Source organism: Erinaceus europaeus, chromosome 3 (genome assembly GCF_950295315.1).
Source record: "Erinaceus europaeus chromosome 3, mEriEur2.1, whole genome shotgun sequence".
NCBI classification, from domain to species: domain Eukaryota; kingdom Metazoa; phylum Chordata; class Mammalia; order Eulipotyphla; family Erinaceidae; genus Erinaceus; species Erinaceus europaeus.
The window spans coordinates 43,217,688-43,240,902 of record NC_080164.1 but is presented as its reverse complement, the minus strand read 5'-3'; the positions used below and the strand labels follow the sequence as shown (position 1 = coordinate 43,240,902).

At 47.6% G+C, this 23,215-nt stretch overlaps 2 protein-coding genes across 3 annotated transcripts; one reads left to right on the top strand and one right to left on the bottom strand.

The window, feature by feature from the left end:
• The first annotated feature begins 654 nt into the window (after positions 1–654).
• Positions 655–16,903, top strand: SMYD5 (SMYD family member 5). Of its 2 annotated transcripts, XM_007523688.3 has the most exons (13): positions 656–801; positions 5,869–5,977; positions 6,732–6,871; positions 7,355–7,476; positions 8,787–8,856; positions 10,077–10,181; positions 11,003–11,065; positions 11,253–11,323; positions 11,582–11,688; positions 13,388–13,444; positions 14,251–14,345; positions 15,305–15,375; positions 15,489–16,903. In XM_007523688.3, exons 1-13 carry the CDS (start codon positions 706–708, stop codon positions 15,622–15,624), a joined length of 1,242 nt encoding a protein of 413 aa, XP_007523750.1. In that variant the 5' UTR covers positions 656–705; the 3' UTR covers positions 15,625–16,903. The 2 variants fall into 2 exon arrangements, with proteins under 2 accessions (XP_060043062.1, XP_007523750.1); XM_060187079.1 differs by lacking the exon at positions 15,305–15,375 and having other exon boundaries at positions 655–801.
• Positions 16,904–17,430: 527 nt separating this feature from the next.
• On the bottom strand, positions 17,431–22,742 carry PRADC1 (protease associated domain containing 1). Its single transcript, XM_007523687.3, has 5 exons — positions 22,157–22,742; positions 19,420–19,520; positions 18,665–18,774; positions 18,230–18,397; positions 17,431–18,000 (listed from the first exon to the last, which is right to left on the bottom strand). The coding sequence occupies exons 1-5, from the start codon at positions 22,389–22,391 to the stop codon at positions 17,880–17,882; spliced, it is 735 nt and encodes a 244-aa protein (XP_007523749.2). The 5' UTR covers positions 22,392–22,742; the 3' UTR covers positions 17,431–17,879.
• Positions 22,743–23,215: the final 473 nt, after the last annotated feature.

The window sequence follows — 23,215 nt, the reverse complement described above, 5'->3', positions numbered from 1 at the left end:
GGTAACGCAGCAGGTTAAGTGCACGTGGTGCGAAGCGCAAGGAACAGCTAAGGATCCCAGTTCGAGACCCGGGCTCCCCTCCTGAAGCGGGGTCGCTTCACAGGCGGTGAAGCAGGTCTGCAGTAGTCTATCTATCTCTCCCCCTCTGTCTTCCCCTCCTCCCTCCATTTCTCTCTGTCCTATCTAACAATGATGACATCAATAACAACAATAACTGCAACAATAATAGAAAACAACAAGGGCAACAAAAGGAAAATAAATAAATATTTGAGCCCAGTCCACGAAGCATTGGAGGAAACATCAGTGCTATGGTCTCTCTCTCTCTCTCTCTCCCTCACAGTTTGTCTTTGTTTCTTTATCTGGAAGAGTCATCCCTGAACAGAGAAACTCTGGTAATGACAAAAATTAAAAATAATAATCAAAAACACCTATACATGCATAGGGAGGCTCTGATACAGAAATACATACTAACTGACCATGAAGACAAACGTAAGGAACTGCACAGATGCAAAGGCACAAAGCTCGGCCACACCCAGTCACGAGCCAATCAACCTCAATACAAGTACATCAAAAGGATTCAAATTCCGACTAGCCAGTGTGCAAAACCAGAGCATCCCAGGGCTCACTCTCAGCGCTGAGCCCAGAGGGGCGGGGCCTCCCGGGGCGAGGTTGGGTCAAAGGTCAGAAGGCGGAGGCGCGCCCAAGATGGCGGCCTCCATGTGCGACGTGTTCTCCTTCTGCGTGGGCGTGACGGGCAGTTCCCGGGTGTCCGTGGAAGTCCGTTTTGTGAGCAGCGCCAAGGTGAGGCTGGGATGGACGGGACTGGGTCCCCCTTCCTGATTCGGTCTTGGCGGCAGCTCCACGAAACCCTGTGCCTAAGGGGCTCTTGCGCCGCTCGGACTCTGCTGCCCGGCCCTTGTTCGCGTCCGGAGAGGTCCCAGTCTGTCCCTAGCGCAGGCTTCCGATGCGGTCATGCGGGGATCTCTGGCGTGTGTGTGCGCGCCCCTCCCGGGCGGAACCGGCCTGTCCACCTGCGGCCACCGCCGTTCCAGGCGGGATTGCTCGGTGCGGGGCCTCCAGGCTCTGGAGCAGTGGGATGATAACATGCTGAGTTTAGGGAAGTGAGGTATGAAAAAGTGGGTTCTGGGCTGTGGAAATAGCTCGCTTGGATAGCGCGCTGCTTTGCCACGTGCTCGACCCAGCTTCAAAGCTGGCCCCCGCCACATGGGGAAAGCTGTGCTGTGGTCTCTCTCTCTCTGCCTCGTTGCCCCTTTGCTCTGTCTAAAGCAACAACGAAAGAAGTGGGTTCTCAGGGAACTTTTTGAGTTGGTTCTGGGGTAGGGGAGCCTAGACCCTTCTCAAACGGGTTTGGAGTGCTAAGGTATTTTTACCGAGGTCCCTGGGAGCATTTGAAGGGTTTAAACAGGAGAATGACTTGATTTTGTTTTAAAAGTTTTTTTTTTTTAAAGAAAAAAACAAAAATACATGTATGGAAAGATGGTGAAAATCACTCATCACATGTTATACAAATATGTGTATATTAAAATTACATTTCTCGAAACTAGTTTCTGATGCAGCAGAAATCGTTCAGTAGCAGTAAACCTACTTAAACATTTTACCTATTTATGAGAGAAAGAAAACTGACCAGAGCCTCATTCTGACACTTGCTGGGGATTGAACTCAGGACTTCATGCTTGAGAGTCCAGCACTTCATCTACAGCACCAACTCCCAGACTGCTGCATATTCTTTCTTTTTTTAAAGCTAAGTAATAGTCTGTTTCATGGGAGAAACACAGTTCACCAACCCTTGTGTTATATTTCTTTCAGTTTCTGAGGTTAAAGGTCTGTAACCTCAGTTTCTGTGCACATATTCTTTGTGTATTTCCTTTCTTAGCTTTACCACTTGCTATCTGCAAAATACTGTTCTGTTTCCATGCCTTTGTTTACTAGTGAAGTTGACTATAATCTAGCATGTGTAGTGGCTATTTGTATTTTTGGTCCTTGACTAAGATATAAGATTTCTAGTCACCTTCATAGTGCACCAGTTTGCCAAACCAACCTCTCATTTGTCCTCTTTCCATTTCAGAGGCACCCAGTGGCTTCCATGCATGCCAGAGCAGTCCCCTTTGCATCCTTTGCATCCTCCTCACCTGTTCACATCTCCATCTCCACTACAGGCTAATACCCTTGATTGGCTTTCAGGTTGATGGTGTCTCAGTTCCATCATTCCTAGTGAGCAGATATTCCCCCTTTATCTCCAGCCCCACCTTTCTTCATTTCTTCCTTTTCGCTTTATCACTCTCCTTGGCCAGTTGTTTTGTTCAAGGCTTCTGTCAAAATTCCAACTTTGAAAGCGTGAGTTAGCTACCCTCCCCAAGCCTACATCTGATCTGCTGCTGGAGAAAAATCACATCAGTCACCCAGACTTGGTTACAAAATATATTATCCTGGGCTTTTCACTCCTTTTATTCTTCAAGTGAGATTGGTTTGTGGTGTGTGTGTGTGTGTGTGTGTGTGTGTGTTTCAGTTAGGCTTGTGCTTATGTTTTGGTAAAATGGAGAAACTTCTTTTTTTTTGAAATAGCATTAGAATTATTCTTTGATTTGAGAGAGTTTTCTCACAAAGCTATATAGACTAAGGATTCCACATGGGGGTTATTTTCCACCTCTTTTTCTTTTGCTTCTATGGCAGGAAAGACTGCCAAAATTTTACCAATTACTGTGTCCAGAACATGGTCAGAACAGAAACCTGACCATATATGGTTGGTGCCAACTCAATTGTTAAACTATCATATCTGCCAGATAATGTCACCACTTGTTAATGCGTTGAGGCTTTTTTCCTTAAAAAATATATATATATGAGAGTGCGAGAGAACCACGGCATCATTCTGGCACACGTAATACCAGGTATCAAGCTCAGGACCTCATGTTTAAGAATCCACTATGCCACCTCCTGGGTCAAGGTTTTCTTTTGGTAATTTATATTTGTCTAATAATTAAGATTGGGAGTGGGCACAATTACCAGTAGCAAGCCTAGGACTTAATATTTGCAAAGCATGAACTCTACTACTAAGCTTTGTTTAATATTTTTTAAACAAAGATTTTGAACTTTACTGTGCAGTTCTAGAAGTTTGAACAACCTCATTTTAAAACTTGATTTTCAAATTAGACTTTTTTTTTTTTGCATATTTTGGGGATGAGTCACTGCATAGAGCAGCTCTGACTCTTTACCCTTTGTTTCATTGCTGAATAGTTTCAGCATTTGATTCTCCAGAAAGAGAGAGGAAGAGAGTGATTTCTGTCTGTCCAATAGTAAAATAAGATTATCAGAAATAAGGAAGGTATGCTAATATCCTTTTATCCCATAGAAGAAAGCCTGGCTTTCCTGTTGATAGATTGGATCCCAGGAAGGCAACCAGGCACACACCCATGGCATGCCCAGTGGGTTTAGTCAGTCGTCTCACTCAACTGCTAGAGCTCCCGGAGTTCAGATGGTCTCAGGTCTATTCTAGAGCACTCATCTCTATTGCTTTGATTTTGAAAGTTGCCAAAGTTCCAGTGCTAGAAGAAAGCACATGACAAGAAATGTTCTGTGGGAATGGGGAGATAGCATAATGGTTATGCAAAAATACTTGAATTCCTGAGGCACCAGAGGTCTCGGTTTCAACCCCTAGCACCACCATAAACTTGAACTGAACAGTGCTCTGGAGGGGAAAAAAAAAGTGCTGTGTCAGTTTTTCTTTGTCGTGTGTGTGTGTGTGTGTGTGTGTGTGTGTGTGTGTGTCCGTGTGTCCCCGTCCGTCCTACATTTCAGTGTTGTCAGGGGTGCCAACCCTCTTCATTCAGTAAACAGTGAGGGTAAGTGCTTGGCGAGCCAGTGACTGCCTAGGTTCTGAATCTGTCTCCTGAATTCCTTTGCACATTTGAGAGATGGCAAGTTCAGGGGCTAGGCACACCCAGTCCATAGCCATGCAAAAGGACCCAGGTTCAAGCCTCTGGTCCCCACCTGCAGGGGGAAGCTTTACAAAAGGTGAAGTAAGTGCGGCAGATGTCTCTTTCTCCCTCTGCATCTCTTCTGACCTTCTCAATGTCTCTCTGTCTCTATAAAAAAATTTAAAAAAAAAACTAAAAAAAAGAAAGGCCTCTAGCAGCATTGTACTGATGCTGAGCCCCAGTAATAACCCTGGTGGCAAAGAGACAGAGAGAGAGGAGAGGAAATTCAGTGGTCTGGGAGGTGACACAGTGGATAAGGTGCTGGACTCTCCAACATGAGGTCCTGAGTTTGATCCCCGACAACACATGTATCAGAGTGATACCAGGTTCTTTCCTGTCCCTCTCATTAATGAATAAATAAAAGATTACAAAAAGGAATTTCAGTGATTGTTTTCTTGTCCTTCATTTCTTAATATGATGTAGACAGGACTTGCTTCTCAAACTTCGGAGTGCATGTGAATCACCTGGGCATCTTATTAAAATGTAGGTCTTGGGTGGAGCCTGAGATTCATTTTTTAAAATTTTTATTTATTTTCCCTTTTGTTGCCCTTGCTTTTTATTGTTGTTGTAGTTATCATTGTAGTTGTTATTGATTTTGTCATTGTTAGATAGGAAAGAGAGAAATGGAGAGAGGAGAGGAAGACAGAGACGGGGAGAGAGAAAGATAGATTCCTGCAGACCTGCTTCACCACCTGTGAAGCGACTCCCCTTCAGGTGGGGAGCTGGGGGCTCAAACCCAGATTCTTATGACAGTCTCTGTGCTTAGCGCCACGTGCTCTTAACCTGCTGCGCTACCACCTGACTCCCAAGATTCATTTTTGACAGTCTCCTAGGTGTTCTCCATGCTGCCTCACTTTGCATAGTAAGGAGCTAGCACTCATAAGGGATGTTCATCTGTACTAGATCATTGCATTCTGAAAACTACTTGATAGGTACTAATATAGTACTCACTTTTCATATAGAAACAAAGAAAAAAATGAAGTGGTTGGCATAAAGGCTTATAGCAAGTTAGCATTAGGACTAGCACAAGAATTAGTCATTCTTTCAGTGTAACGCCTAAGAATTTATTGGATGCTAGGTGCCAAAAATATCCAGCCAGCCAGGGAAGTAGGGCACATTCTCCCCTAAACTAAGCCTTTTTTACCTGTGGTGAGCATTTCTCTGTAGCCCTGACATAGCATCACTGCCGGGACATGTGGGTGACTCAGGGAATGTTGCCCTGTCATTACCAGTTCCTGGTACCAGAGCCTCCAGCCTGCTGTTAGCCTTGACCCTGCTCTGACCACTCTAAATTTTTTTCTTGGAGTAGTTTGAAATGGCTATTGTGGTGGTACCACTCAGCCCTAGGCCCTCTGCTCTGAAAAGCTGGAAGAAATGTGACTGAATGTAGGTCAGAGCTGCCTTTCCAGAGGAGGTGCTGATTGAGGGCCTTGAGTCCTTCCACAGACCTCTACTGAGAGGGCAGCAACCAGAGGGACATAAGTCTGGGCAACCTGGGAGTCAGGCGGTAGCACAGTGGGTTAAGCGCACATGGCACGAAGCGCAAGGACCCACATAAGTATCCCAGTTTGAGGCCCCTGGCTCCCCACCTGCAGGGGCGTCGCTTCATAGGTGGTGAAGCAGGTCTACAGGTGTCTTTCTCTCCCCCTCTCTGTCTTCCCCTCCTCTCTCCATTTCTTTCTGTCCTATCCAACAACGATAACAGCAATAATAACTACAACAATTAAAAAATAAAACAAGGGCAACAAAAGGGAAAATAAATATTAAAAAATTTTTTAAGAATATTTTTTAAAAAAAGACTGGGCAACCTTTAGGAGCCCATAACACTATATCCTCTGTTTCTTATGGCTATTCTATTCCTTCTCTGCCCTTTTAGGGAAAGGGGCTATTTGCCACACAGCTGATCCGGAAGGGGGAGACCATCTTCATAGAACGGCCGTTGGTGGCTGCACAGTTTCTCTGGAATGCACTTTATCATTACCGAGGTGAGCTCATCTCACCCACACCTCATGGCTGCTGGGCTCAGCTGTCTCTGTGCATGGAAGAAAGCTCTACATACAGCCCTCCTAGTTGATGCCTTGCTGAGAGGAAAGCCTGTCTTCCGCTGGGGAATCTTGCTTGAGAACCATGCTGCTCTCTTATCTCAGACTGGCGTTGTGAGCCTGTAGTGGAGCAGCTCTTGCAGAGAGCTGTGACTCAGGTGGGACTCGGTCTGGCACATACTGTAAGGACTAGACCGTGCTAAGGACTCTGTGCCAAAGTGAAGCCTACTACCAAGAAGAGGAAGTTGCATGTCCCTTGATCAAAAAAGGTTCACTTAGGGGACAGAAGGAAGTAAGATGCCTTTAACTTTGCCAATTACGTTTTTTTTTTTCCTCCACTTTTATTTTATTTTTGTAGATTAAAGAAAACTGTGAAAAGAGGATCAATAGACTCTAAAATGAATTTCAGTCTGGGGGGTGGGGAGCCTCATTGACTTTGCCGTTAAGAAACAGGAAGAATCTTACAGGAGAGATGGGCGCCTCCAGAGTGGAATGAGGGAATCTGAGCTTTGGATGCATGTGCAATTCATTCATTCATTCATTCTCAACCTTAACATTGTCACTCAGTCATTCACTCCTCAGACTTTTACTGAGCAACAACTATGCTCCAGGCAGTACTTGGGGATGCTGCTGTGAAAAAGACAAAAATGCTCTCTGCTCTCAAGACACTCATATTATCACACTGTCTCTCCTTCAGCCTGTGACCACTGCCTGCGGGCACTGGAGAAGGCAGAGGAGAACGCCCAGAGGCTGGCAGGGAAACCAGGCCAGGCTCTGCCTCACCCAGAGCTGTGCACCGTGCGCAAAGACCTGCACCAGAACTGTCCCCACTGTCAGGTGAGCATCCCTGGGGAGTCCACCTGAAAGAGGGCCAGTCAGAGAAGGCTTATTGAAAATCCTTTTCTGGCGGACAGTAGTGAGTGCAGACCCACTTGTGACCCTTGAGTGTCACAGTGTAGGGAACACTGAATAGGCTCAATTACTGTTTAATTTTGTCCTCTGCATTCCAGTCCCACTGTCTAGCAGATAGGCTTGGAAGGAGCTTGCCCACTTCCTGGGAATCTGGTGGTGGTGGAGGAGGGGGCAGTCTTTTCCCTCTACCCTTGAAGCTCTTTCTTTCCTGGTTTACAAGCCTGGTCTAGGTGTTCCCTCATGCCCCAGAGTACCTTGTACTTTCTTGTGTTACAATACCACTGAGTTTAGAGGCTCTTTGTGGAAGGTGTGCAGTTTGTGGAGTGTGTACCACATGAGACATGTGTGCCTCGTCCCATAGCCAGACCCCAAGCTGCTGATTACCCCTCCCCCCCAATCTCCTTACAGGTGGTGTACTGCAGTGCAGAATGTCGGCTGGCAGCTGCTGAACAGTACCATCAGGTCCTGTGCCCAGGCCCATCCCAAGATGACCCCTTACACCCTCTCAATAAACTGCAGGAGGCGTGGAGGTAGGTAGCATTTCATTTGTTCTTGCCATGATCTCCTCCCTGCTATCTTTGTGACTGGGCTCAGCAGATGTTATCATCTTCCAGAATTTACTTCCATTCTTGTTGTGGTTCTTAGGGTTAAGCAGAGATCACATAAGCCAGAATTTACCTCCATTCTTATTGAGGTTCTTAGGGTTAAGCAGAGGTCACATAAACCAACTCTAAGCCTTCACTTTGAGCTGCTTGTTCTACCTTCCTCAGCATTTTACACAAACCTCCCCCCCTCAAAAAAAAAAAAAAAACATTAAGCTTGTGTGTGTTTGTGTGTGTGATGTATATATATGTATTATTTTAGAGGGGTAGAGAGAGACACCAAAGTATTACTCATCTCAGGTTTGTGGTGGTGCTGGGGTTGAATCTGGGGCCTTGGAGCCTACGGCAGGGAAGACTCTTGCATAGTCACAGTGCTGTTCCCTTAATCCAAGAATGTAAAATTCTACCCAAGTCCTTGCCAGTGGCTCTGTTTAGAAATAGAACCAGTAGAAAGGATTTTTTGAAGCAGTCATGTTGGTATGCTTCTAAATTCTGCTTATAAGGCCTTCTGTTTTGATCATCACGTTAGTTTCGCTTGTATTGCTTAACGCTATGGACCGTTTACATAATCTTTGTTTTCATTGGTTTAATCCCCACTGGTTCGGGGCGCTTTTTCCTTCTCCCCACCCCCTATCCTATGTACTTCCTCTTCCTGACACTTCCGCCTCAGGAGATATAAAGGACAGTATTTTCTTTTTTTTTTTTAATAGTTCTTTTTTTATATATATTTATTTTATTTATTTATTCCCTTTTGTTGCCCTTGTTGTTTTATTGTTGTAGTTATTATTGTTGTCGTTGTTGGATAGGAAGGACAGAGAGAAATGGAGAGAGGAGGGGAAGACAGAGAGGAGGAGAGAAAGATAGACACCTGCAGACCTGCTTCACCGCCTGTGAAGCGACTCCCCTGCAGGTGGGGAGCCGGGGTTCGAACCGGGATCCTTATGCCAGTCCTTGTGCTTTGCGCCACCTGCACTTAACCCGCTGTGCTACAGCCCGACTCCCAGGACAGTATTTTCTAATGAATAGAGATTAGATTGTTGAACTGCATCCCCGCTCGTCAATAAAGACTGAACTGCATTCCCAGCTCAGCCATGAGTCCCTGGTAGTCTGTCTCCCGTCAGTGAAGCTAGCTCGGCATCTGGCGCTCAAACTGGGATTGGCACAGTCAGACTTGAGTTCCTCTGAACTCAGTTGCCAGGGAGGGAATTTTGAAATTAAACCTTTTTCTTTCTCCCTAGGAGTGTCCACTACCCACCTGAAACGGCAAGCATCATGCTGCTGGCCCGGATGGTGGCCACAGTGAAACAGGTAAGCTCAGATGGCCCTCCCAGAGAAAGTATTTCTGATCTCATTTAATCCTGGGCCACATTTGCCTCCTGATTTCAAGGCCCTGCCTTGAATGCAGTGGTCCTCAAAGGAGAACTGTAGCTCCATAAGTCTTGGGAATAGGTAACCAGAAGTCTAGTTGGGGGAGTGAGGGCTTGTAGCAGTCTCTGGCCAATGAGAAGGCCTCCTGAGCAGCCGTAATTCATGCATTCAGTTTAAGTGTCACATTTTTTCCCTTTATTGTTGCTTCTCAGCCTCATTCTTCCCTTTTTCCTAGTGTTGAATTAGTTTGTTTGATCCCAGTTGGGGAGTGGCTGGGTATGGCTAGGAGGTCTTTCTAGGGCATAAAGGATCTATCCTAGAAGTTCATGTGTGGTGGTGTTCCCCTGATGGTTAGGGGCCAGGTGGTGGCTCACCTGCTTAAGTGCATGTTGCCATTGCACACAAGGACCCAAGTTCAACCCCCCTACTCCCCATCTGCAGGAAGAATGCTTCATGAATGGTGAAGCAGGTACTATAGGTATCTCTCTTTTTATCTTCCCTTCCCCTCAATTTCTCTCTGTCCCATCATATAAAGGAAAAAAAGAGAAAAAGAAAGGCTTCTGGAGCCAGGTGGTGGTGCACCTGGTTGAGTGCACATGTTATGATGCACAAGGACCTGGGTTCGAGCCCCCAATCCCTACCTGCAGGGGGAAAGCTTTGCAAGTGGCAAAGCAGGTCTGTAGATGTATTTCTATCACCTGCTACCCTCTCTTGACTTCAGGCTGTCTCTATCTAATAAATAAATAGATGATAATTTTAAAAGAAAGAAGAGGCTGCCAGGAGTGATGGATTCCTTTTATTCTTTCTTTATTTTTTTTACCAGAGCACTGTTCAGCTCTGGCTTATGGTGGTGTGAGGGATTGAACCTGGGACTTCTGGAGCCTCAGGTGTGAGAGTCTCTTTGCATAACCATTATGCTGTCTACCCCCGCCTGCGTGGTAGATTCCTCATGCAGGCACCAAGCTCCTGCGAAAATCCTGGTGGCAATTAAAAAAAAAAAAAAAAAGCAACAAGGGCAACAAAAGGGAATAAATATTTTTTTATAAATATTTATTTAAAAAAGATAGGAAGCTAGTAATAGGTCTCCTGGAGTTGTGCGTCCCTCCGTTTATGCAGGGACATTATGAATGTGAGCCTAAAGTCCCATTTGTTTACTGCAGGCTAAAGATAAGGATCGCTGGATCAGGCTCTTTTCCCAGTTTTGTAATAAAACAGCCAACGAGGAGGAAGAAATTGTCCATAAACTCCTAGGGGACAAATTCAAGGTTTGTCTTCTCCATTGACTCTCCTTTCCCCCCATCAACAAAAGCCTGGGGTGTTATGAGCCTGCCCAAGGGGAGCCCCACATTTGGGATGCCAGCACAGGAAATGGTTAGAGCCTGGGACCAAAAATCCAGTCAGAGGACTTAAACTCCAGCTACTTACATAACTTCATGATCTAAAATTGGGAGGCAGGGTTATGACAGGTAAAGGAGGGTTGGGTGCCTTAGCGTGGGAAGGCGGGTCCCTATGATAGGATAGCAATGGGCAACTCAAGTAGAATGGGACATGGAGGGCTAGGGGTACACAGGGTCAAAGAGCGATGTGTAGCAGATTTTTAGTGGCCAATGTACCAAGTGCTCAAACTCATGAGAATTACACACTCATTTGAGGACAGCAGCCCTCCACACAGGAGCTTCCTGAAGATGGAGGCAGGTGTGTGAATGGTTGTCGGGCTTGGACGACCATTTTCCTGCATGGAATTTAAGGAGAAGAGGGGAGTGTTCTGCTGGACTAGAAGCCAGGTTAGGAAGCTTGAGGGTGGAGGTGAGAACAGATAATTCACTAACCCAGCTGCCCCAGCCCCACTGGCAATAGCGCTTGAAATAAGAGGGAATTGGAGTACACCACTGTGATTTGGAGTGGGCCAGCAAAGTGCCAAAGCTTTTGGAGATTTGGACACTCTGGCCTTCTTCAGCTAACTCTAGGGAAAGCTTGGTCTCCAGAGCTGGTCCTTTTCCTTCCCGCTTCTGGCCTTTTGAGCTCTATGTAGGTGATAATGAAAAACCTTAAGGATGCAAGTCTCTCCCTGCTTCCCCTAAACCAGGGCCAGCTGGAACTTCTACGGAGACTTTTCACAGAGGCCCTTTATGAGGAAGCACTCAGCCAGGTAAGTGTGGAGAGGCTGGGCCAAGTAGCCTCCCTTTCTGGCAGCAATTGGATCAACTAAGCCAGACTCTACTTGGTCTTCTGGTGATGGGGTGCTACTGACTCACACAAGATTTACTCAACAGAGTGTTGTATCAGGAAGAATCAAGTGGCTACAGCCTGAGTGCTTATGTCTTTCTTCCTTGTAGTGGTTCACTCCAGATGGATTCCGGTCTCTCTTTGCACTTGTTGGCACCAATGGTCAAGGAATTGGAACCAGGTTAGGAGAAAATGTTCCAAACCATTTGGTGGGTGATTGGTGAAGTGGGTCAGGATAGGACTTTGGGTCCAGAGTGCTGGACTGGACACAGTGTTGGGGTCAGAAGGACTGAAGTGGTAAAGTGTTCTTGGGAGCCTTGGTTCCTTGGGGAAGACAGGCCCTCACTATGAAGAAAGAACTGGGTTTAATGTCTCTGGAGTGGAAAGCCTTGTGAGCTGGGCTTCTTCCACTCCAACCATGGCTTTCTGGGACCCCCAGCTCCCTAAGCCAGTGGGTCCATGCGTGTGATGCTCTGGAGCTGAAGCCTCAGGACCGTGAGCAGCTGGACACCTTTATCGATCAGTTATATAAGGACATCGAGGCAGGTTGGTAAGAGGGAGTCTTGACCTCATGTAACCGTTGCAATCTCCTGCTTCCAAACCCCATACAGATGGCAAACAGTCTTCCCCCTAGAACTCTGAATTAATTGTCCTGGGGATAGTAATTCCTATGTGCCTGTGGGAAACTTCAAGTCTGTCCACAAGGTATGCAGATGAGAAATGACCATGAGATCCATAACAGATGCTTTGTGCCAGGGCTGAGGAATGGACAAAGGATGTTATTATTTATAGAAAAGCAAGGCTTGGGAGTTGGGTGGTAGTACAGCAGGTTAAGTGCAGGTGGTGCAAAGCACAAGGATCAACTAAGGATCCCGGTTTGAGCCCCTGGCTCCCCACCTGCAGGGGAGTCACTTCACAAGCGGTGAAGCAGGTCTGCAGGTGTTTATCTTTCTCTCCCCCTCTCTGTCTTCCCCTCCTCTCTCCATTTCTCTCTGTCCTACCCAACAACGACGACATCAATAACAATAATAGTAATAACTACAACAATAAAACAAGGGCAACAACGGAATAAATATTTTTTTAAAAAAGCAGCAAATGCTGGAGAGGTTGTGGGGTCAAAGGAACCCTCCTACACTGCTGGTGGGAATGTAAATTGGTCCAACCTCTGTGGAGAACAGTCTGGAGGACTCTCAGAAGGCTAGAAATGGACCTACCCTATGATCCTGCAATTCCTCTCCTGGGGATAGATCCTAAGGAACCCAACATATCCATCCAAAAAGATCTGTGTACACGTATGTTCTTGGCATCACAATTTGTAATAGCCAAAACCTGGAAGCAACCCAGGTGTCCAACAACAGATGAGTGGCTGAGCAAGTTGTGGCATATATATATACAATGGAATACTATTCAGCTATTAAAAATGGTGACTTCACCGTTTTCAGCCGATCTTGAAAAATTCATGTTAAGTGAAATAAGTCAGAAACAGAAGGATGAATATGGGATGATCTCACTCTCAGGCAGAAGTTGAAAAACAAGATCAGAAAAGAAAACACGGGAGTCAGGCGGTAGCGCAGTGGGTTAAGTGCACGTGGCACAAAGCGCAAGGACCGGCTAAGGATCCGGGTTCAAGCCCCTGGCTCCCCACCTACAGGGGCATCACTTCACAGGCGGTGAAGCAGGTCTGTAGGTGTCTATCTTTCTCTCTCCCTCTCTGTCTTCCCCTCCTCTCTCCATTTCTCTCTGTCCTATCCAACAACGACAACAATAATAACTACAACAATAAAACAACTAGGGCAACAAAAGGGAATAAATAAATAAATATTAAAGAAAGAAAGAAAGAAAAGAAAAGAAAACACAAGTAGAACCTGAACTGGAATTGGCATATTGCACCAAAGTAAAAGACTCTGGGGTGGGTGGGTAGGGAGAATACAGGTCCAAGAAGGATGACAGGACCTAGTGGGGGTCGTATTGTTATATGGAAAACTGGGAAATGTTACGCATGTAGAAACTATTGTATTTACTGTTGAATGTAAAACATTAATTCCCCAATAAAGAAAAGAAATTTTAAAAAGAAAAAGCAAAACAAGGCTTGTGCCTAGGAGAACCCACTTCAGGTTAAGTGATAGGAATGGGGTGAGATAGTTTGGTATGATGGCAGGACAATGGGCGGCCGTGCTTGTTATCTAATTTCCCTTTCACAGCGATAAAATGGATAGAATAACATCTGCATATTGCTCTTTTACAGCAACTGGCGAGTTTCTTAACTGTGAAGGATCTGGCCTCTTTGTGCTTCAGAGCTGCTGTGAGTCACTGCATTGAGAAGGGGTGGCCTTTAGGACACGGTTTATTTCTTGGTTGGTCTCTAGACTGGTGGAATTGAGTAGGGGAGCAGGGTTAGATCTAAGCTTTTTTGGTATCCTCTTGGGCACCCCCCTTTTCTTCCCTCTTTCATTGAACTATTCATGTCTTAATATATGTTTATATATAAAGCCTTCCAGTGAGCCAGGCCCTGCTCTGAGGCAGGGCACAGAACTCTGATTCTAGCAGACTTGAAGCACAGGCTCTTGTCACCCCTGCTGTGAGACTGATCGGGAAGTGTCATGAGAGCCTGGGAGGCCAAAGAGGGGCAGAACAATCCAGACAATTCCTTTCCACACCTCAGCCTCCTACTTTCTGGCTTCCTCACTGTAAACTCCTCCTCCCAGGCTGAGGACATTAGTCCCACCCAAACTAGGCTATCAGAGAGCCTGGCTCAGCTGTTACCAGACAGTCATTTGCAGACAGAACAGAGTTAAGTGGTTTGGCATGAACATTTTTTGCAGCCCGTGCTTCCATTTTCAAGATACTGCAAACAAACACAATAAGAATCAAGTTGACCAGTGAGGAGGAGAACAAGGCCAGTCATTGTGTAGGAGAGGGAGTGTGTGTGTCTGTATACTATGGCGTTCAGGAAGAAGCATTAGGCAGAGTTGGGAAACTGAGTTCCAATACCTGCTCAGTCTTAGTGGGGATCAGAGAACAAAAAAGTATGGGCCCCAGGACTCTGCTGAGTTGAGGTTGTTAATTTTATCAGTCAACCATCCTCTTTCTCTGTTTCTTGTGACCCAGGCAACCATAGTTGTGTTCCCAATGCAGAGACCTCCTTCCCAGAAAACAACTTCCTTTTGCATGTCACCGCCCTGGAGGATATTAAGCCAGGAGAGGTGAGGGGGGGCCAGTAGATGTGGGGGGTGGGCGGGCAGTGGAATGGGGTTGGGAAAAGCAGTGGCCAGAGCCCTGGGTTCAAGCTATTGAGTTGAATCCCTGTATACCACAGACAGGAGTCTGTTTGCCCATGGATATATCATAATCAGGCATGTTCAAAAAATAAAACCAGAAAGCCTCAAAGCAGTGTTTGGGGGACAGACATGTGTCTAGATTCCTGCTCCCATTTACCTTTTGATTAACAAATAAACAGCTGTAAGGTGACTGTATTTGGGCCATGGGGTCCTAGGGTAGATTCAAGGTCATGACTCAGTGCAGTATACAGAGGCTGGTTGAGTTTTCTTCTACAGCAGGTAACATCAACCCAATATAACCTCGGACCCCAGTCACAGACCTTTATTGTTTTTGTTTTTTTTTTAAATTTTTTTTTATGTTTATTTATTCCCTTTTGTTGTCCTTGTTGTTTTATTGTTGTAGCTATTATTGTTGTTGTCGTTGTTGGATAGGACAGAGAGAAATGGAGAGAGGAGGGGAAGACAGAGAGGAGGGGAGAAAGATAGACACCTGCAGACCTGCTTCACCACCTGTGAAGCAACTCCCCTGCAGGTGGGGAGCTGGGGTTCGAACCGGGATCCTTATGCTGGTCCTTGTGCTTTGCGCCACCTGCGCTTAACCTGCTGCGCTACAGCCCGACTCCCAGACCTTTATTGTTGACTGTCTTTAACCATGGCCTGAGCCTAACTGCACTCTGCTTACCTCAGACACAGGTTATTGGAGCCCCCTGTGTAGCCCACCAACCCCCCCACTATAGTGGCCTGCCTGCTGAGAGCACAGGGGACTGGACCAGGGCAGCCTATTCCTTTGACTCCTAGGGAAGGGGGGTAATAGTTGGGGAGGCCCTTATTCCATCTGATAGAGAGCACAGGCTATCAGACCCCACCTCTCCTCTGCCCTCCAGGAAATCTGTATCAGCTACTTAGACTGCTGTCAGCGGGAGCGCAGCCGCCACAGCCGTCACAAGATCCTCAGGTGCCGGCTGGGGATGTGGTGGGCAGTTGGGCTCTGGGGTCATCCATCCTGGTGAATGCTTTACTTTTTACCCTTACCACCATCTCCATCCCACCCCCCAACACCCCTTGCAGGGAGAATTATCTTTTCGTCTGTTCCTGCCCCAAATGCCTGGCTGAGGCAGATGAACCCAATGTGACCTCAGAGGAGGAAGATGATGAAGAGGAAGAAGAGGATGCAGAGCTGGGGGATGAGATGACAGATGTGTGATGTGGCCTTGCCTGGAAGGGACCCTACCCAGATTCTACCAGGAAGAGGACCTTCCTCCAGAGAAGAGACTTGGAAGGAACTCCCCACTCCTGTTGCCCGCTTTCCTTCCTTCCAGCTCTATCTCTACCAGAGGGTAGGAGAGAGGCTCACCCCTAGCCTCCGGTCCCCTATCAGACCTCATGCCCTGGGCACTGCTGAGTGGCTTAGGCCCTGAGCTATCACTGAGCCTTTCAGAACTGGCCTCCTCAGAAGTACTCCACTCTGGGGTGTAAACAGCTAGAATCACAGTCAAGGCTTAACAGTGTTTCTTTCCTTTGGCCCGGCAGCCATGCTTAGCTATCCACATGAGGCTTCACCTCTCAACTTGCTATTGAAGAGGTAACAAAGTGGTAGATCGGAGCAGCCTAACTTCAATGAAAAGCAGAGAGAAGAGATGCCCTCACAGATCCTACTTCCCACCATTGTAATAAGGCAACTGCCTGACTGCTAGCCTAGCTGTAAGGGCAGGAAGGAGGAAGGGGGCATCCAGAGCACCTTCCAGATGGCTCCCTGCTAGAACACACAGCCAGGAGAATGACCTTCCTCTCCCCTCCTCCGTACACCCATCAGTTGGATATTGGACATAGTAGAGATTAACTCATGTACCAGACTCCAGAATATGTTATGTATGTACCTTGTGCCTTGCCACTCAGGCCTGGCACAGTGACTGGCCCCATGAGGTATGGAAGAAGGGGCATATGCAGGATCACCTCTTTTACACCCTCTTCCCATTGAAGACTAGCAGCAGCCTGGCTGAGATCTGGGGGTGATGGACCTGTGCTCCTTAACTCAGGGTGCTCCAGCATCTTCCCTGAGAACCATTAACGGGTCTGTAAGAGTCTTTCCTAGCTTCGGGGTCCATCTTTAGGATTTCCACAGAGGAACATTGAACTCTTCCAGAAGTCCAGAGGAACTAAGCTAGGTACTCTAACTGTAGCCCTGCCTGTGTTCCTCTCTCCCCCTAAGGTTAATATTACCCCCTCTCGCTCTTGGGTTGAATGCTGAGGGAATTATAACCCCATTACTTGTAATTCCCTCCAGCCCACATTTCCTGGGTCTCCTCCACCCACCCTCAACCCTGCTGAGGGACCCCAGGGAGAGCAAGTGCTGCCCTATGAGTCCTTTCCTAGATCATGGGGCCAGGTAGCACCTGCCTTTCTGGACTACTGGGTTCTTCAAAGCAGCCAACATCCCCTCCCATCCTGCCTGCCCACTGTTTTCAATAAAGTGTGAGTAGTGACAGGCCTCTACAGGAATGCTTTGTTCAGAGTGGCTTGACAGACTGGTAGTCAGGTGGTACAAAAAGGCATAGGTTAGAAGGCAATGGCGGAAGTGGGAGTTCCTCCTGTTTGGGTTCAGATTCTAGTCTCATCTATCCTTTTCTCTGTAAGTGTGTGTGTGTGTGTGTGTGTGTGTGTGTGTGTGTGTGTGTGTGTTGGGGGGATTGCCAGGTATTGAGTCCAGGACCTGGTACATACAAAGTACATGCTTTACCACTGAGCTACACCCCTAACTGCCATGAGAGTTTCTAAAATCCAAGAACAGGGGTCCTCCCAGGTCTAGGTGACATGTCAGTACTAGGCTATGGGGTGAGCTTTTCTTCCTGAGCTCTTAAGCTGGATGCTGTGTTGGGATCCAGGATTGTTAGCACTGGTCCTAAAGGATCATGGGTCTCTATTTCCTCCCCCTTAAGATGCGCATGAGACAAGGTGAGTGAGTTTGAGAGCCCCTCTCCCAACCCCAGGTGCTGTTACTCTCAAGACACAGTTGCGACCCTGATGAGAGGCTTTATTGCTAAAAAACAAGTAAGTGAGGATTTACTGAGTCCCCAAGTACCAGCTTCTTAAACCACTCCAGCAATTTCTGTGAAGAACATTTGTGAGGAGACCCTGGGTTGGGGAGGCTGGAGCCAGGTGAAGTTCTTACAGGTGGCAGGTGGCTTTCAGGTCACCTGCTTTTACCCCGTTTATTCCAGAGTCTAACCAGAAGACCTAATATCTGGCTTTTGTCTTTTCCCGCTGGGGAAGATACTTTGGGCCCTTGGGAAGGAAACGCCTATGATGTGGTTTCCCTTCATCTAGGTGAGGGTCAAGCCTGTATCCTCTACCTGGCTCCACATTTCCCCAACAGCTGTCCCCGGGCTCCCAACAGGAGAATTCCTGGACTTTCCCTTCCCAACCCAGAGTTGCTATGGCTGGAATATGGGACCAACTCTTCTACCAGAAGGTCCAGGGTGGCTGCAGCAGCTCAAAGGTGGGGATGCTGGTGACATTGACTGGGATGGAAATGATGGCCCATGGCAGCCCATGCTGTTCCAGAGAGCGGCGGATCATGTAGCTGGGAGGGCAGGAAGAGGTGGCAATGGTCACTTTCTCGCGCACCCCATCATGCCCCAACGGGTTCCCGTCACTTTGGGAATTCCAGAACTTTCAAGGACTTTTGATGTCCTCTGACTGGGGCACCCCAAGATGAAGCTTTTGGGAAGGGATTGGCAATTGCCCCTGACCTCCCCAAGGCATGGCACCCAGTCAGGTGCTGATAACAGCTAAAGACAAGGAGCCCTCACCCATCTCGGCCGAGCAGGAAAAGGGCAGGGATGTCAGCCGTCCGTTGGGTACTGTCCTGGATCATCTCCACGTAGAAACTGTCATTGTCAACTGCATTGTCTGAGATGATCACTGCTCGCCCGCCATACTCCTGGACCACTCGAGTCTTGGAGAGGAAGGAGCAGCCCCTGGAAGAGGTGGTAATGAGCCCAAAGGGAAGGCAAGATCCTAGCTATTCCTCTAGACCATACTTCTGGGAGGGTGAAAGAAGGGCCACAGTGAACTTTATTTATAGACTCATTAGCAAATAATATGCCCAAAGGCATGGATAACCTCAAGACATTTTCTTCCATAAGAAAAAGAGGAGTTGTTTAAATTTGGTATTTCAAAGCACCACCAGTGTCACTGGTTTCAGACTCTCCCCTCCACTTAAGAGCATGTGGTGGGCTTCTTACCCTCTCTCCACCAGAGCGATCTGGTCCTGGATGAAGAAACCGTTGCTGAGTTCTCCACAGGCCTCTGAAGGTTCAGTGGGAACAAGGTGAATCTGCTCATACCTTGTATGCTGAAAGACATTGGAGTAGTGAGAAAGCATGAAGTGTGCTTGGAGGCAGGACTCACAGCCCCACCTTTGCAGCTCCCAAAGAATGGAGCGGTTTCTGTATGTGCTTTTACTCCGTTCTCATAAAGGCTTAGCAAGTTGCCCTACTCCCTCCTGCCTTCCTATGAAAGAGAGAGGTAGAAGAGTTGAGAGCAAGTCATAGTTCAGAGATATTAGGACTCTTGATTTTACATTAACTCATGACTCCTCCATGGTGGCCAGTACTCAGGGAATCCGCCAGAAGCCCTTCCCTTCTGCACTGAAGCCCTTGGGAGGCAGAGCTGGATTTTGTTCTCTTCCCCATCCCAAAACTACGTATTGGCTAATGGACAAGAGAGTCGCTTTAATATTTGTTGCATGGAGGCAGAAATTGACAAGGGAAGGGAGATGGAGAGAGAGAGACAGAGACCTGTAGCACTGCTTCACTGCTCAAGAAGCTTTTGCCCTACATGCAGGGGGAGACCAGAGGGTTTGAACACAGGTCCTTGCACACTGTAATTAACGTGCTCAATCAGATGCACCACTGCCCAGCCCCCTAAGAGGGTCACTTTAGTTTGGTGGGGAGAAGATGGAGTTAGGAACAGAGATAAGCGACCTTCCTCAACTTACAAAGATACCACCGAAGTCCTTGGCAGGTGTGGCTGTGAAGATGTAGCGAATGTCTCCAGGACTCAGCACTTGGAAGTATAAATAGTCATGGATGCGGAAGCCTGGAAGAAAGAGTACAGTGAAGGGCCTCCAGGGAGCAAACTGGTTCAGGTTCAGATCCTGGAGCTTCTGTCTTCAATTAGGCTGGTGACAGTCTGGGCCCAAGGACCCAGTTTTCATAAAGTACTGCAGGTGGGTAGGACATTGTTCTATGGGGATAGAGTTGATGCAACGTTAGTAATCTGGGTGGTGGTGCAGTGAGTAAAGCACTGGACTCAAGTGTGGAGGTCCTGAATCCAATCCTCAGCAGCTTGTGTGCCAGAGTGATGCTCTGGTGTTCTCGTTCCCTCTCCCTCAGTAAATAAGTGGTAAATAAGAATGTAATGTTCCTCACTAGAACTTAAAAATTGACTTTTTTTTTTATATACTTAAAAAAATCATTTATTTTTGCCTCCAGTGTTACTGCTGTGGCTGGCACAATGAGCCCACCACTTCTGATGGCCTCTTTTCTTGTTTGTTTGTTTGTTTTTTCCTTTCCTAATAAGGTAGAGAAATTGAAAAGGGAGGGTGACCTGCTTTACCACTTGTGAAGTGTCCCCAGTTGCAGTTGGGGAGCGGGGACTCGAACCCAGGCACTTGTACATAGTACTGTGTGTGCTTAGCCAGGTGCACCACCACCCAGCCCCCTAAAAACTGACTTTTTTTGAAAAAAAAAAAATTCTTGCTTATATTGAGAGAGAGAACCGGATGTCACTCTGGTACATGTGCTGCTGGGGATTGAACTCAGGATATCATGCTTGAGTGTCCAGTGACTTATCCATTGTGCCACTTCCCAAATCACCCTTAAAATTGACTCTAGTGGGAGTTGGGTGGTAGTGCAGCAGGTTAAGCACGGGTGGCACAAAGTGCAAACACCTGCATAAGGATCCTGATTCGAGTCCACGCCTCCCCACCTGTAGGGAAGTCACTTCACAGATGGTGAAGCAGGTCTGCAGGTGTCTGTCTTTCTCTCCCCTTCTCTGTCCTCCCCTCCCCTCTCCATTTCTCTCTGTCCTATCCAACAATGACGACATCAAAAACAAAAAAAGGGAATAAATATTTTTAAAAAATTTTTGACTCTAGTGTCATTGCTGTCTCCATAGTTCAACCACTAGGATTTGTCCTAATTGTTCCAGGTTCTTTACAAAAAAACTTTTATTTGTAAATATAAGAGAGTTTTCAAATGAGACAGAGCAAAGCCAGAGTACCACTCCAGTAAATGTGTTACCTGGGAGCCTCAGGCATGTAATGCCAACACTGAAACAGTTAAGACACTTTCCCAGCCATAGTTCCAGCTTCTTGGCTGGCCTAGCTGATTCCATTTTTGCTCCCTAAGATTTATTCTCCAAACAGCTGGCAGGGAGCTTCTTAAAATGTTTTAAGAGTACTGTCTTTTCATGTCCACTCCCATGGCTTAAGTATTCTTCAACAATTTCCTTAGTAATTAAAGCTCGAAGCTCTTACTTGTGGTCTGTAAGGTCATGTTCCATCTGGTCCTCAGCTATTATTCTAACACATTTCTTCCTAATCTGGTCTCTCTGGCTCCTTTTCTGAGTCTTGTAAGCTGTTCTCTCTCCCTCTGGAAGGCTTCCTACCCTCACCCCGTCTCACAGCTCCCATCTTTTCTTGGTTCACTCCTACTCATAGTTTAGATCACAGCTTAAATGTCACTTTCTCAGAGAAACCTGCCATGTGACTGCCCTCCCTTTATGTCAATTCAAAATAATCTCTACTGACACGTTGAACAATTTGTAATTACACAGTACACATAACTGTTTAATGTCTCCTCCACTAGGACAAGAACCATACATCTGTAGCTTAATGCTGTAGCCACATTACCTAACACAGGAGCTGGGAGATAGTGGGTGCTCAATAAAGATGGGCAAATGGATGAAAACTCACTCCCACCTTTACTACACTGCAGAAGAGAACTGCAAAAACAGCCAGATGTTTCTGATTTGTGAAGGGAACTCTTCAGGTCTCAAGTTTAATGTTTAACTTGTGGACTTAGCCCAGACTAGGAATGTGGAAGGGCAGAAGCTGCTGCCACAGGTCCATAAGTCAGTCAACAAACTATTGAACTGCTACCATGTACCAGGATTACGACTGCTCATGACTTTAGTTGTCCTTGCTACTGCTCAAATCACAGTCACCAGCCAAGTACAGCCCTGGTGCCTTGACACTGGGCAATATAGTTATTTGTTCTGGGAGCAAGAATTTCCCAGCAGATACACTCCAGGAAGCCTTCTCAGCACTAAACCCCCCCCCACCCTCCCCTTAGTACCTGCTGATCTGTGTGATCCAGTGTGGGTATGCATATATGCTCATGTATGTGTACGGGTATCTATGTTTCTGTGATCGTACAGGCGCAGTTTGTGTACCTGTGAGCTGGTTGGTGTGTGTGAGCTGCTGTCTATTGATGTGAGTGCCTTCATACTTATCTCTAAGCTGTAGCAGAGGTCGAGTTTTGACTCCGACGTGGGGAGAGTCTAGCTCGCCGCATTGTAGATCTGAACCCACCCGCCCGCCCGGGCTTGCTCTGCCCAGAACTCTCGGGGTCCTCAAGGTGACCCGTGGGCCCCCCTTCCCCCCAGACTCGCGCAAGCTGGACGGCCAGCCCCGCCCGCCTCACCGCTCAGCCCCACCCTCTGCCGCTCACCGTGGGCCGCGACGCACGCCGGGAGCCAGAGCACGAGACACCACCAGCCCGCGGCGCCGGGGACCATCTCCAGGGCCCTGTCCGGCGCCGCACTCCCGCCAGCCGTCCAGCCGCGCGTCGTTCGCCTGACTTGAGTCTGACAGCGGCTCTGGCCTCCCGCCCACAGATCCGCTCTAGCTGTCAGTTGGCTGACGGGAACGAGGCCCGCGGCGGATTGGTTCTGACGTCTGCTCATGTGACCACAGTTACCGCCTCCGAACCTGAACTCACTTCTTATTGGCCGGGAGAAGTGGGGGCCCGTGGTGATTGGTCTAAACTCTTAATAGCAACTGTCCGTCCCGCCCCAGCCATCTCTGGTTTGGGTTCTACTTTCCCGGACCTTGCTGGCTGGCTGGCTGGCTGTCGGGCGAGCCGGGACAAAGAGGGAACCAAAGATGTACCCCACGTAGAATTCCTTTCATCCACCAAAGTCCTGGCGCTCAGCGCTAAATGTCTCGACAGGACGATCTGCTGTCTCCCAGCAGTGCCTCCCTCCTCCGCCTGCGGGAAGATATTACTCTGACGCCTGGGTCGTTTCCCATTACCTGCTCTGCTGGTGTTGTCTGGTCGGTGGGCGCTGGGCACGAGGCCTTTTGCGCCCCGCCTTCGAGAAGGCTCTGGCCATCGCAGATCCCAAAAGCAGACACTGAGAAGAAGCCCACACCTGCTTCTCTCCCTACCACCTAGGATGCAACTTTGGATGTGCTTGCTAACCTCTCAGTCTCAGCACTCTCATCTGCTAAATGAGCATGATAGCTATCAACGTAGGTTCGTGAGGATTAACCATCACAATTAACCATCACAAAAAAGTCCCTGGCCCACAGTTGTGCTCAATAAAAGCTCGCGTTTATTGCATTTCCCTGTCCGGCGTCTGGAAGGAGTAGGGCGAACTAGAGTTAGGAGCTGGCGCGGGCGAGCGAGAGGAAAAGAGTAACTCGGAAATTAAGCACGACCGAATTCCGGACACTTTGCTAGTCAACCCTTCTCACTACCACAAGGTCCTTAAAACTCCAGCCTCCG

What these genes read in the sequence shown, in the direction of transcription:
- SMYD5 (XM_007523688.3), top strand. Translation starts at nt 706, where the DNA reads ATGGCGGCCTCCATGTGCGACGTGTTCTCCTTCTGCGTGGGCGTGACG. An exon ending in AGGATATTAAGCCAGGAGAG is followed by an intron (nt 14,346 to 15,304) that starts GTGAGGGGGGGC and finishes TCTGCCCTCCAG; the next exon opens with GAAATCTGTATCAGCTACTT. An exon ending in AGCCGTCACAAGATCCTCAG is followed by an intron (nt 15,376 to 15,488) that starts GTGCCGGCTGGG and finishes CACCCCTTGCAG; the next exon opens with GGAGAATTATCTTTTCGTCT.
- PRADC1 (XM_007523687.3), bottom strand. Translation starts at nt 22,391, where the DNA reads ATGAGCAGACGTCAGAACCAATCCGCCGCGGGCCTCGTTCCCGTCAGC. An exon ending in GGCGTGCGTCGCGGCCCACG is followed by an intron (nt 19,521 to 22,156) that starts GTGAGCGGCAGA and finishes TCTTTCTTCCAG; the next exon opens with GCTTCCGCATCCATGACTAT. An exon ending in TTCCTGCTCGGCCGAGATGG is followed by an intron (nt 18,001 to 18,229) that starts GTGAGGGCTCCT and finishes CTGCCCTCCCAG; the next exon opens with CTACATGATCCGCCGCTCTC.